The following is a 14688-nucleotide window of genomic DNA, read 5'->3' on the forward strand; positions in this document are numbered from 1 at the left end:
ATCTTCTCGATGAGCAGGAACCCTGGATTACAGCCCATTCAGTGTAAGACCATACACAAAACACACAGAAGTCAACACAGGATGCACTTAATGGGAATCACAGACGCCGACATATGTCCCCAATGCACTCTGCACACCACAGACAGCTACTTTCAGTCAGTATGGCTTTGCACACCGACCCAACATTTCTGGAGCGACATAATAACTACCATTTCCCAAGTCTTGGGTCACAGCATTCCACGTTCCCCTTCCCTCTGCCTCTCAGGAGACCTCACACCCGTCACTCACCTACACAAATACCACAACGCCATGCTTTGCACAACAACCCCCCCCCCCCCCAATATTGCTCAACTGGAAATACAGGCACAACATAACGTCACAATGGCTCAATTTGTTAACGGAACATCCCTCAATGGAACAAATCACTGCATCCAGCAAAAATCCAAACGGCTGAACTTCACGACACCCGGGCCCCTTCCTGAAAACTGAATCTGCCAGTGAACTACGACCTCAACTCCCTTTTTTATATACATAACGATGCATATTGCTGTTGTGCGTCAGCAACTGTTGAGATTCATTTTGAGCTGTGGAGTCTGTCTGTCCGTCATGCTATCCTGACTAACACTGTGTAGGGGCAGGTGGGGTGGGGGTGGAGAATGGGAGTTTGGTTTTTCCTTGCTTGAATTTGTTATTTTTAAACACTTTGTTCTGGTTAATAATAAAAATAAAAATAATTAATAAATCCCTAAATAATAAATAAGCATAATAATAATCCCTGATTAGGATAAGTGGCTTGGAAAATGGATGGATGGATGGATAATAACAATAATAATAATAATAAAAGAAAAAAAAGGCTCATCATACCAGCCTAGGTAAACTGAACCTGATAGTGACAGACACAGCGAGCCTTTTGTATGGCTCTATTTCAATGATCGAGGAATGGGCTGTAATTAGTGTGTCCATGATATATAAATACCCGTGTCATCTATGACGGATCCACCCCAAGAGCCTGAGGGCAGCGTGTATTACAGGATTACACACACTCTCTCTCTCACATGCACACACACACATATACAGGACTGCATTGTTGTGAATCAGGGTGAGGAGAGGAATGCTGTGTTGCTAAGACCATGGCTGAGCAGTGTTCAACAGGTGACTGCATTAACACAGCCTGCAGCTCTGCTCAGCATCGCCTTGCCGCTGGCTGTGGTAAAATAAGTTAAAAGAGAGCTGGAGTACAAAATATTTAACAATATCCACAGACATTCAGTGGGTAGCCAAGTTCAGGTGGGCCACAGCTTGTGGAAAGAAGCTGTTTTTGAGCCTGGTAGTGCGGGCTCTGAGGCTCTTGTAGCGCCTCCCAGAGCACAGGGGGAGAACAGTCCATGGTTGGGGTGGGTGGGATCTCTGCTGATCCTCAGACCCCTTCGAAGGCAGCGTTTGGGATAAATGTCTTTTATGGCTGGGAGCTGGGTACCGGTGATATGCTGGGCGACCTTGACGACCCGCTGCAGAGCTTTCTGGACTACTGAGGTGCAGTTGCCGTACCACACTGAGATGCAGATGGTCAGGATGCTCTCTATGGTGCAGTGGTAGAAGTTGGTGAGAATTTTGGGGGGTAGATGGGCGCTCCTCAGGAAATGCAGGCGTTGTTGGGCCTTTTTCACAAGGGCCTGGGTGTTTAATGTCCAGGAAAGGTCCTTGCTGATGTGGACTCCAAGGAATTTAAAGCTGGAAACACGCTCTACTTTCACCCCATTGATGTGTATGGGGGAGTGGCTGCAGCTTCTAGACCTCCTGAAGTCCACAATCAGCTCCTTTGTCTTCTGCACATTAAGGACAAGATTGTTGGTAGTACACCATGATGTGAGGTGCTGAATCTCGTCTCTGTAAGCCATCTCGTCATTGTTGGTGATACGGCCAATGACTGTGGTGTCATCTGCAAACTTAACTATAACATTTGAAGGGTGAGTTGGCAGGCAGTCATGGGTAAAGAGGGAGAAAAGGAGGGAGCTCAGAACACAGCCTTGAGGGGCACCTGTGCTGAGGGTCAGGGTGGAGGAGGTGTGGTCACCTAACCTAACAGACTGAGGTCTGTTGGTCAGGAAGTCCAGGATCCAGTTACAGAGGGAGGGGTTGAGGCCGAGGGAGAGGAGTTTGGTGGTTAGTTTGGCGGGGTTGATAGTGTTGAAGGCAGAGCTGTAATCTATAAACAGCATCCGGATGTACGTGTTGTTAAGTTCAAGGTGGTTCAGAGCAACGTGCAGGGCAGTGGCGATGGCATCCTCAGTAGACCTTTTGGGACAGTAGGCGAACTGATGTGGGTCAAATGTGGGGGGGATAATGTTTTTGATGTGAGCCAGAACCGGTCTTTCAAAGCACTTCATGGCAATGGGGGTGAGTGCTATGGGTCGGTAGTCATTCAGACATGTGGATGTTGGTTTCTTGGAGACAGGAATGATAGAGGTGGTCTTAAAGCATGCCGGGACTTTAGATTGGGACAGTGAGATGTTAAATACAGGTGTGAAGACTTCAGCCAGCTGGTCGGCACATTCCCGGTAGACCCAACCCGGTATGCCGTCTGGTCCGGCAGCCTTCCGTGTGTTCACTCTGCGCAGTGATTCTCTGACCTCTGTGACTGATAGAGTGAGCACCTGGTTTTCTGGGTGGCTGGGGATTTTTGTGGCTGGGTCAGTATTGTCCTTGTCGAAGCGGGCATAGAAATGATTTAGCTTGTCTGGCAGGGAGGCATCATGGACCGTGGGACCACGATTAGCGCTTTTGTAGTCTGTGATAGACTGAATGCCTTGCCACATTCGCCGAGGATCAGAGTTATTGTGAAAGTGGTCCTCTATTCGTAGGGAATATTTATGTTTGGCTGTTCTGATGCCCTTTTTGAGGTTGGATCTGGCTGCGCTGTAGGCCTCACAGTTACCTGACTTGAACGCTACATCCCGGACTTTCAGAAGCTGCCGGACCTCACTGGTCATCCAGGGTTTCTGGTTTGGAAAGGTGCGGACTGATTATTTTGTTGTGACACTCTCAGTACAAAAGTTAATGTAGGCTAGTATGGCAGATGTCTGTTCATTAATGTCTATATGGGAGCCATGGGTAGCTGAATGTGAAAAAATACTCCAGTCTGTGTTGTCAAAACAGTCCTGGAGTTCAGAGACTGCTCCTTCTGGCCAGACAGTGATTGTCTTTACTGCTGGCTTGATCCGTTTTATTAGGGGTTTGTAGGCTGGGACCAGGAACAGGCAGAGGTGGTCAGAATGCCCCAGATGAGGACAGGGAGTAGCTTTGTATGAGTCCTTGATGTTTGTATAGAGATGGTCCAGGGTGTTTTGTCCACTAGTGGGGCAGGAGACGTGCTGATGGGATTTGGGCAGTACAGCCCTGAGGTTAGCCTGATTAAAGTCACCTCCTATGATAAAGGCATTGTCCGGGTGTTGGGTCTGTTGTCTGCTGATGGCACATTGTAGCTGCTTCAGTGCTACCTTAGCATTAGCATGTGGGGGATGTATACAGCGGCGATGGTAATGGCCGTTAGCTCCCTGGGCAGGTAAAAAGGCCTGCACTGAATCATAAGCAGCTCCAGATCAGCAGAGCAATGCCTTTCAACCATCTTTATATTGTTGCACCAAGAGTTACTGACATAAATACTCAAACCTCCTCTGCGGGTCTTGCCGGAGTCCGCTGTCCTGTCGGCACGGAAGGCTGTGTGGCCCGCTAGCTCGACTGCCGAGTTGCCATGTTGCTGCTGAGCCAAGTCTCCGTAAACATCAGCAGACAGCAGTTCTGCAGCCTTTTCTGAGAGGACAGCCTGAGTCTTATCTCCTCCATTTTGTTAGCTAACGACCGGACATTAGCCATTGAAGATGCTGGGGAGGGACACTGTGAAGGGAATGCTACTTAGCTTAGCATGTAGCCCGCCACGTTTCCCCCTCTTCTGTTTACGTTGCCGACAGGGGGCAGCGTTTCCACTGCGAGGCCGGTAAGCGGATCATATGGATGGGGGAGTTGTCCGTGATGGTGGAGGGAAGTGAGTAATCCGGTCTGAGGGTTAACAGGTCCTGACGGTTGTAGAAGAGAGCAGGACCTACACTCGTAAATACACTTCACACTAACGTGTGAATAACAAAGAAAACACAACACTGAACAGGGAACCGCAGTAGCCTATTGATATTGATGCTATCGATGCTATCGATATTGAGACTTTTGATATTGAGACTATTGGTATTGATGCTATTGATATTGAGACTACTGATGTTGAGACCATTGATATTGAGACTATTGATATCGATGCTATTGATATTGAGACCATTGATAACGATGCTATTGATATTGAGACCATTGATATCGATGCTATTGATATTGAGACTATTGATATCGATGCTATCAATATTGAGACCATTGATATTGAGACCGTTGATATTGATGCTATTGATATTGAGACTATTGATATCGATGCTATCGATATTGAGACCATTGATATTGAGACCATTGATATTGATGCTATCTATATTGAGACTATTGATATTGAGACTATTGATATTGAGACCATTGATATTGAGACTATTGATATCGATGCTATTGATATTGAGACTATTGATATTGATGCTATCGATATTGAGACTATTGATATTGAGACTGATGATATGTCTCTCATAACAAAGTATTAGCGGGAATAAAAGAAACGGAATAGGACAAGTTTTTTTGAAAAGGCAAAGCTGAAAGGGGGCGTTTTGAAAAGGGGAGGCACTAGATGGGCCAGCCTGACCAGGGGCCTTTTGGGCCCTCAGTCACCCTTAATCTGCAGCCCAGACAGTGGAAGACTAAAAATGGGCTGCTCAAGAATCTCAGGCTGTTCTTGGGGCTCATGGGGGGTTTAAAGCTCAGAGATCTAACTCCACACACACACACACACACACACACACACATACACAGCCTGCCTGGAAAAGCGATCCCTTGCCTGTATACGTTATGGAAGTATGGATAGGTGGAGTTCATTCCAGATATCCACCATGTGAAAAAGTGGATTCTGCTACTTGTACAAAGTCAGTTGTGACTTGGAAGTAAGTCACACAGTGGGTCACTGTGAAAGGTCATGGATCATACTAAGCCATATAATAAAAATGTAAAGCTGTCTAATTTAAATATTACATTTCCATTACACACAATGAGTGCATTCACATCACAGTCAGTCATCTCCGTCTTGTCACATCAGCCAGGCAGAGTCAGATGGATCGCTTCTGTCACTTCGATTCAGTTTATTTAGTCCATCACATTAAACAAGCTTTCCATAATAGACACTATTTCTGGTAACAGCATGATGTGTAAACAATTATTTATTTCGATTTGGAGGGGGCGGCGCAGTGGTTAGCACGGTTGCCCCCCAGCAAGAAGGTTGTGGGTTCGAGCCCTGGGGTAGTCCAACCTTGGGGGTCGTCCCGGGTCGTCCTCTGTGTGGAGTTTGCATGTTCTCCCTGTGTCTGTGTGGGTTTCCTCCGTGGGCTCCGGTTTCCTCCCACAGTCCAAAGACATGTAGGTCAGGTGACTCAAAGAAATGGAGGTCAGGTGACTCAAAGACATGTAGGTCAGGTGACTCAAAGACATGTAGGTCAGGTGACTCAAAGACATGGAGGTCAGGTGACTCAAAGACATGTAGGTCAGGTGGATCGGCCGTACTAGATTGTCCCTAGGTGTGAATGTGTGAATGTGTGTGTGTTGGGGGGGGGGGGCTGTGATGGCCTGGCGGCCTGTCCAGGGTGTCTCCCCGCCTGCCGCCCAGTGACTGCTGGGATAGGCTTCAGCGTCCCACGACCCCGGTTGGGATAAGCGGTTTGGATGATGGATGATGGATGGATGGATGGACCGTGAGTGCGTTTACATGCAGTACACCCCTGGTGAGAGTTTGTCTTGTATTTGTGCTCATGGCTTGTTTAAGTAAGAGGCCATGTTGAAGTTCATTAAGAATATTCCAGAACTCAAACTGGGAAAGCTTGGAGAGACCTCAGACAACCAACAATAAACACCATGAAGTGTACATGCCTTCTTTTGCGGTTTTCAGTGTTAGATTGTGTTCATTATACGGATCTCTTCTTTTATTTTGATTTTTAATTTTCTCCCCAATTGCACCTGGCCAATTACCCCACTCCCCCGAGCCGTCCCGGTCTCTGCTCCACCCCCTCTGCTGATCTGGGGAGGGCTGCAGACTACCACATGCTTCCTCCCATACATGTGGAGTCACCAGCTGCTTCTTTTCACCTGACAGTGAGGAGTTTCACCAGGGGGACGTAGCGCATGGGAGGATCACGCTATCCCCCCCCCCCAAACAGGCGCCCCGACCGACCAGAGGAGGCGCTAGTGCAGCAACCAGGACACATACCCACATCCGGCTTCCCACCCGCAGACACGGCCAATTGTGTCTGTAGGGACGCCTGACCGAGCCGGAGGTAACACGGGGATTCAAACCTGTGATCCCCGTGTTGGTAGGCAACGGAATAGACGGCTACGCCACCCGGACGCCCCGTATCCGTTATATTAATATCTGGATCATGTCTGACAGCAGGCGTGTGTGCTTGGTCGGTGCTATAGGAGCGCTTCATTCTCCACTGAAGAGTCATTATCTCGGGCTGTTGATGTGCACGTAGACAAGCAACACAAACTAAGTGTTGTGTCTTTTCTCCTTGCTGTGTTAGGTGCTGTACGATGTGCGGGGCATCCTGGAGAAGAACAGGGACACCTTCAGAGACGACATCCTATTCATTCTCAAAGACAGCAGGTGAGCGCAGCCTTCCTCTGGCAGCACAGCGGGGACGTGTTTAACCTGAGACTAACCCGCCACGTGCTGTTTGTCCACAGGCTCGATTTCATCTACGATCTGTTTGAGCGTGTGGGTAGCCGGAGCGGAGATGAGACCCTGAAAATGGGCACGGCCCGACGGAAGCCCACTGTCAGCTCCCAGTTCAGGGTGAGACAGAACGGGTTGCAGGATGTGAAGGTCGCTGGAGAGAAAAAAGCAATAATTACCCACTGTCTCACTGCCTGCACCCACTGGACATTTATGTCTTTGCATTATCATAATGAGTGTTAAACTGGGGGCACGGAGGAAGAGAGAAAGACTGGACGTCAGACAGAGAGCGAGGGAGACAAATATGGGAGGGGTCGAGTATGAAAGCTGCCTGTGTATTTGATCGGGGGGCTGGGGTTGGAGGGTGTGTGTGAATGATGGAACATGTGAACTAAGTGGCTGTGAGTGGGGCTGGAGTGGGGGCGGGAGGTGGTTGGTTGGCGGTGGGGGGCTTAGCATGTCCTAACTGTGGTGCAGAGAGAAGGAGTAGGGGAGAAGAGGATTTGGCAGGCTGCCCCGGCCTACAGTTCCTAAAGCCAGGGGATTAGGGTTGGTGGCTGGGCAGAAAGGGGCCAACCAGGGGCCAATCACGCTCTGCTCTGCCAGGCCCTGCCTTACTGGAGACAGCCTGTCTGAGGCGGAGAGGAGAGGAGGGCTGACAGAGTCTGCCATGTTCAAGGGTCCTTGGATTGTGGTGTGTGTGTGTGTCTGTGTCTGTGTGTGTGTGTGTGTGTGTGTGTGCATGCATTTGTATATGTGTTAAGGTCCCCAGGGTAAATATGGGCTAGATAAAGCCCTGAAAACACATGCAGGGACCTGGTGAAGTTCTAAATAGATCAGTCAGATCTGTCTAGACATTAACTTTACTTGAGCCGTAGTTATTTATTTCATCCTAATGACCTTTAAGAGTAAAATAAAAACTCTCTTTCTCTCTGTCTGGTATCAGAAAACTTTACCTATATATATTACTAGATTTCCTATGCTTTCAAATCAAATAATTGTTTCCTCTTCAAACTATCTATGCAACTTAAATAGACATGCAAGACCATGCAACACAAACCTTAACGACGAGCTCCCAAAAGATGGAAAGATGGATGGATGGATAGATTGGATAGATAGGATGGATAGGTGTGGTGGTACCTAACTGCGACTGTACTTGCTACACAGGTCAGATACTTATCCTTGTTGTTTTTGTGTTTCAGGACTCCCTCCATTCCCTTATGGCCACGTTAAGTGCCTCCAACCCTTTCTTCGTGCGCTGCATCAAGCCCAACATGGACAAGGTGGGTCATACAAATTTCATTGCGCCCAAAAAACCCATCAGAAACCATGCCAGGTAAGGTCAAGGTCAAGTCAGACTTCCTTACTGCTAGTCATAACTCAAACTATGCTAACAGAGGACTTGTCTAATAGTCTAGTGTTTTGGTACGCCACTATGATTCTCATTAAGGGGAAAGTCATTTGACTGTCATAATGGCTGTTATCAAAAATGTGTGACAACTTCAACCTAAGCTTGTTGCTAACACATTACTTGTTGGGTCTGCATCTGGATTTATCAGTGTTAAAAGACTGACCCAGCCCTGCTGGTTTGGTGAAAAGACTCTCTTTGTGCTCCCTCTTATAATGGGGCTGTGTGCCAGCAGCACATTCCTGTGATTTTAGGCCTTTTACTGGGGGTCAGGGGTCATTGCTGGTCGCCTCAGCTGCAGTGGCTTGGCTGGTGCTCCACTGACCTGGCTGCACCAGTGGAATGCCAAGATAAGACCACAGCGGCTGCAGTCCAGCCAAAGGGAGGGGATAGGCTTGCTCTGAAACGCTGCAGTTTGTTATTTCTCTTCCCCTCCTCACCACATGGCAGCAAACTCTGCAAAACTAGCATTGTTATACATTTCCCTGATAGTGAAGAGTTTTGAATATTGGTAGGGGTTTTCTGTCTTCCCTTGTGAGTGATTGTGAATGAGACAGTTTGCTAAGTTATGAGCCACAGGCATTCAGAGACTGGAGGCAAAGCGAGTTAAAGGCCAACGTTAGTCTGTGTGCTACAGTAACAGAGTAAATGTACACAGTGTGGTGATTGTCCTCTATAGGGAGAGCCTGATATTGACTCCCTGCCAGCCCCCTCCCTGCCCATCATTCCACTCCTCCTCTCTCCCTCATTAGCATGGCAACTGCACTGTCTTCCCTCTCTCTCTCCTTCCCTTTACCCCCCCCCCCTTCTGTCTTGGCCTCCCCTGCTGTCCTCACCCTGGTACCTCCCACTCGCTCACTGAGAGCACCTGGCATGGCTTGGTTGAGATGGAACAGGCCATGCCGCCGTTAATCCAACAGAATGACAAGAGTCCATGCACAGCTCTCTTACACGCATGCATGCATGCACCCACACGCACCCACATTCATACAGCTCCCACGCACATACTCTTCCTGGAAAAAAAACCCTTCACACCCAGGGAGGGGTTGGCTTGTTTGCAGGCAAACAAGTGTATGTGCAGCACCTCAGCCGTCTAAACTCTGCAAAGTGCAGAGTTCACAGCAGCTCAGAAGGGTAAAGGGGTTTGCAAGTGTGCAAGTTTCTCCTTGTCCCCATTCTCGCATCTGTCCCCATGCATAGTTGGTTTTTTGCCTCGTAATTAGACTGACACATTCGAGGAATGCTGTTGTCTTATGCGGGGCTTATCAAAGACCACAGGCCCCCAGGGTGACAATGGCCTTCGTGTGGTCCCTCTGCTCGCCTTTGCACCACAGAGTGATCAGGAAGCCTGTGCAGAGAAGTCACACAGCAGCCATTGCTGATCCTCCCCCTTGATATGCAGAGCTGAGGAACATGATGACGCGGGGCTGTGAACAATGCAGCCGATCATTCCAGAACGAAAGGTCTCCCCTGGTTGGCAAAAGTCTTGCTCAATGTTCCCCTGGGCCTCTCTGTGCCTGTTTTGTTTGCACAAACTTGATTGTTACTGGAGAGCGATAGCCTTCGCTGCACTAATTTACTGTTTAGATCAAGTTTTACTTGACTTGGCAGTAAGATGATTTGAATAGGCATGTAAGCTGCCTGGTGCAGGATTATATTTGGCTGTATAGTTCCTGCACCATACCTTGCACTAACAGACTCAGGAGGGGGAGAGAACATTTATTAAAAGGTTATACAGTGTCATTTACCAGAATGCATGAAGTCTTCACATACTCACATCTCCCACATGCAACTATTGTGCCTAAAAGATGCTTTTAGATAAAACACTGTTTAATTCTGTCACATTTTTGAGTTATTTTGGTGTCTGTATATTTTATGATGTTTTTATTTTGGTTTTTCTCTAGAATGCCAACAGGTTTGACCCAGAAGTGGTTCTTAACCAACTGAGATATTCTGGGATGCTAGAAACGGTGAAGATCCGCAGGGCTGGTTTCCCTGTCCGCCGAACATTTCAGGACTTCCAGAGCAGGTCTGCACACATTAAAAAACTCAAACAGGGACATAGTTCACACATACTAAACACACACACACACATACATGACAGTTTGAATCAGCAGATGGAGGAGGAAGTTAGAACAGAGCACATTTAGTCAGAAATACTTTAACCAATATCTGTCTCATCGTAAACATCTCCACTCCTGACAGTATATATGGCAAATTTAGTTCTACTTTGCTTAAATATCGGTGATATTGTGTGTGTGTGTGTGTGTGTGTGTGTGTGTGTGTGTGTGTGTGTGTGTGTGTGTGTGTGTGTGTGTGTGTGTGTGTGTGTGCATTCGCTGTGTCTGTATTTCCACAGGTACATGATGATACTGAGGAATAAATTCCCTTCAGAGGATGCGAGGGGATGCTGCTCAGAGCTTCTCTTACGACACGATAAGATGAAGAAAGAGTGGCAGCTGGGGAAGACAAAGGTGGTGCACACGTTAAAAACACAGACATATACATACACACACACGCACACACACACACACACACACACACCTGAAGGAGAGTGAGGAAGACAAAGATGCTCACGGTAATATCCAGAGAAAAAGAGGGAGGGCAAGCAGGATAGAGTTGCAGGCTTGAAGCAGATGAGACCACAGCTGGGTAGGCTGCCAAGTCGGGTGAAATGCCATGCACACGATGCCATGCACACGATGCCATGCATACGGTGCCGTACATACAATGCCATGCACACGGTGTCATGCATATGTTGTCATGCACACGGTGCCATGCACACGATGCCATGCATACGGTGCCATGCATACGGTGCCATGCACACGGTGCCGTGCATACAGTGTCATGCACACGGTGTCATGCATATGTTGTCATGCACACGGTGCCATACACACGATGCCATGCACACGGTGCCATGCACACGATGCCATGCACACGGTGCCATACACACGATGCCATGCACACGGTGCCATGCACACGGTGCCGTGCATACGGTGCCGTGCATACGGTGCCATGCATACGGTGCCGTGCATACGGTGTCATGCATACGGTGCCGTGCATACGGTGTCATGCATACGGTGCCGTGCATACGGTGTCATGCACACGGTGTCATGCACACGGTGCCATGCATACGGTGTCATGCATACGGTGTCATGCACACAGTGTCATACACACGGTGCCATGCACACGGTGCCATGCACACGGTGCCATGCACACGGTGCCATGCACACGGTGCCATGCACGCGGTGCCATGCATACGGTGTCATGCACACGGTGTCATACACACGGTGTCATGCACACGGTGCCATGCACACGGTGCCATGCATACGGTGCCATGCATACGGTGCCATGCATACGGTGCCATGCACACAGTGTCATACACACGGTGTATGTAAATGGCCTCTGCAGCAGCCATGCTGCAAGTGATCTATCTACCCGCACGCTCCGCAGCACCATCTAAGCTGGATCATAACCAGTTTGAACTCTGTGACACATAATTTATCTCAGATGGGTCTTCAAATCATCTCTGTCATTTTGCGCGATAGAGGGAACTGTACGGTGGATTACACGTTCACCGGTATGTACCTAATTCCTGAAAACGGGATCCATTCAATCCGGTGATGTCAGAGAAACGTTTGCCCCGCTCAGACCTGTTGTTTTCTTCGGAAACTGTGCTGTCGTTCTCCCCTTGCTGTTAATGTGTACTGTGCTTTGGAGGGTCCCCGGCGTGACTCGCCTCCAAAGGAATTCTCGGGTCGGTTGTTGTCAACCTTTCGTTCTTCTGATTACAACCACAGAGTTACGTGATGGCCACCAAACCCTTGACCCGAACAACTGTTAACTGTAACATGAACCCCGTGGAGGTGGTGTACAGTGAGCACCAGGCTGACTTGCTTGTGGCTGCTGGGGCAATCTTGGCCTCTTGACACTCGTCAAACTCTCGGGCTAACTGGACGAACCCCCGGCAAACAGGTCAGAAGGGAGCCGGCCGAGACGAAGCATCAGAACCGAGAGGAGGAGAGTGTTGCTTGTTATGGGCACCACAGAGTTCAGTTGGAATAAGTTAGCGTGACGGAACTTCCAATGGCCACAATATGATTCCCTCTCCACTTTCTTCTTTCTCTTTTCTCTTAAATTTCTTCTCAATTTTTGTCACATCTTTTCTTTTTCACTCTCTTTACCCGTGTCTCTCTCTCACTCTCACTCTCTCTCGCTCGCTCTCTCTGTCTCGCTCTCTCTCTCTCTCTCCTTGCTCTCTCTCCCTTGCTCTCTCTCCCTTGCTCTCCCCCTTGCTCTCCCCCTCGCTCGCTCTCTCTGTCTCGCTCTCTCTCTCTCCTTGCTCTCTCCCCCCGTCTCTCTCCCTTGCTCTCTCTCCCTTGCTCTCTCCCTTGCTCTCCCCCTCGCTCGCTCTCTCTGTCTCGCTCTCCCTTGCTCTCTCTCTCTGTCTCGCTCTCCCTTGCTCTCTCTCTCTGTCTCGCTCTCCCTTGCTCTCTCTCTCTCCCCCATCTGTTTCAACAGGGGAAGGCCTTCTAGCTTCGCTTCATCCTCAGTGAATGATTAACTTTTAGGACTCGTTTGATCTGAACTGTGGAGTAATGTGGAGGCTTTGCTCAAAGTTGAACTTAAAAAAAAATAGAGAGGTTTTCTTTGTTCCTAAAACCGTCTTTTCTGGGGCAGATTATAAATACTAGTTATAGCCCCCACTGCCCGCCCTGGTTTTTACAGAGGTTTGAGAAATCACTTGAATACCACGTGTCCCGCTGTTACTTCCTGTCTTGTGTCGTGGTCCCCATATGTCTGTTCAGCCATGGAAGACATCTCTAATTGGTTGATAGCATTGGGATGATGTCGTTATGGTGCGCCATTTTGTTGGCGCACCATTTATGGCATTGATAGTACACACGTCACGTGGAAACACAGTCTGAAATGGAGCTCCAGACCCAAACCTAACTGCACTTGTTGTTTTTTGTGCCCTCGCATGCACAGATGTGTTACGACTATGATGGTACCTGTGCACATTTATGCTCACGCTATTGCACACACACACACACACACACACACACACACTCACTCACTCACTCACTCACTCACACACACTCACACTCACACTCACACTCACTCAAACACACACACTCACTCACTCACTCACTCAAACACACACACACACACACACACTCACACACACACACACACACTCACACACTCACTCACTCAAACACACACACACACACACACACACACACACACACAGTGTGAAGCTCTGGAGTCATCACGCCTGGCTGGTTTCTCGGCTGCAGAATAGCTTCATTGTTCGCCGGGGTGGGCAGGGGTTGGAAAGCTTCAATTTGTTTTCAGCATAGCTTGCCGTGCATCCAGGGTCAGCACATTGCCCTCCGGTTAAGTCTGGGCTGATGACTGGTCTGCCTTTGAGGGAGAGGAAGGAAAAAGGACACTGGCAGAGAAAGACATGAATAAAAACGTGGCTGGTGAGATAGGGGGAGTGACAGATTGATGGGGACAGATAGTTCATTACTTTCACTGAAGACAAAAACAAACTATGGATTGGTAGGTCAGTATATAGTATATGGATGGCTAGGCAGACAGGAAGACAGAGAAATGGATAGGTAGTAAGGGCCATCCGGGTAGCGTAGTGGTCTATTCTGTTGCCACCAACACGGGGATCGCCTGTCCAAATCCCCGTTACCTCCGGCTTGGTCGAGCGTCTCTACAGACACACTTGGCCATGTCTGCGGGTGGGAAGCCAGATGTGGGCACGAGTCCTGGTCGCTGCACTAGCGCCTCCTCTGGTCAGTTGGGGGCATCTGTTTGGGGGGGGGGGACTGGGGGGGTAGTGTGATACTCCCACGTGCTACGTCCCCCTGGTGAAACTCCTCACTGTCAGGTGAAAAGAAGCAGCTGGTGACTCCACATGTATGGAGGAGGCATGTGGTGGTCTGCAGCCCTCCCCGGACCAGCAGAGGGGGTGCAGCAGAGACCGGGACGGCTCAGAAGAGTGGGGTAATTGGACAGGCACAACTGGGGAGGAAAAGGGGGGAAGTTTTTTTTAAAAAGCGAAATGGACAGTTAGTTTGTAAGCCAGTAGTTAGGTAGGTGTGTGCATAGATAATAAGTAGACACGAGGACAGCTAGATTGACAGGTAGATGGACAGCTAGATTGACAGGTAGATGGACAGCTAGATGGATGATTGATAGATGAGCGGAGTGTTTGGTTGGTTGATGTTCTGGCCCATTTTAAAATCGACTGATTCTGTGGGCAACATATTATGACGGTCTTACTTGTGACGGCTAATATGCTGCCTGACAAAATGATTGTCGTATGTGTCAGGCTTTTTTGCGTGTTTGTGTGTTTGAGGTTTGGGCTTATAATTGGGGTGCAGTGTGGGTTGTGGGATGGAGATCAAGA

The 14688-nt window shown here is 48.8% G+C and overlaps 1 protein-coding gene across 1 annotated transcript in view; it reads left to right on the top strand.

Annotated features, from left to right (window-relative positions):
• Positions 1-14688, top strand: part of myo10l3 (myosin X, like 3) — a 114077-nt gene that overhangs the window by 75704 nt on the left and 23685 nt on the right. The window contains exons 17-21 of the mRNA XM_056289230.1: positions 6702-6784; positions 6865-6973; positions 8056-8136; positions 10166-10290; positions 10621-10735. Coding sequence (XP_056145205.1) covers positions 6702-6784; positions 6865-6973; positions 8056-8136; positions 10166-10290; positions 10621-10735 — 513 coding nt within the window. The remainder of the gene's footprint in view (positions 1-6701; positions 6785-6864; positions 6974-8055; positions 8137-10165; positions 10291-10620; positions 10736-14688) is intronic.

This window comes from Lampris incognitus, chromosome 11, assembly GCF_029633865.1.
Source record: "Lampris incognitus isolate fLamInc1 chromosome 11, fLamInc1.hap2, whole genome shotgun sequence".
In the NCBI taxonomy this organism is placed as follows: Eukaryota; Metazoa; Chordata; class Actinopteri; order Lampriformes; family Lampridae; genus Lampris; species Lampris incognitus.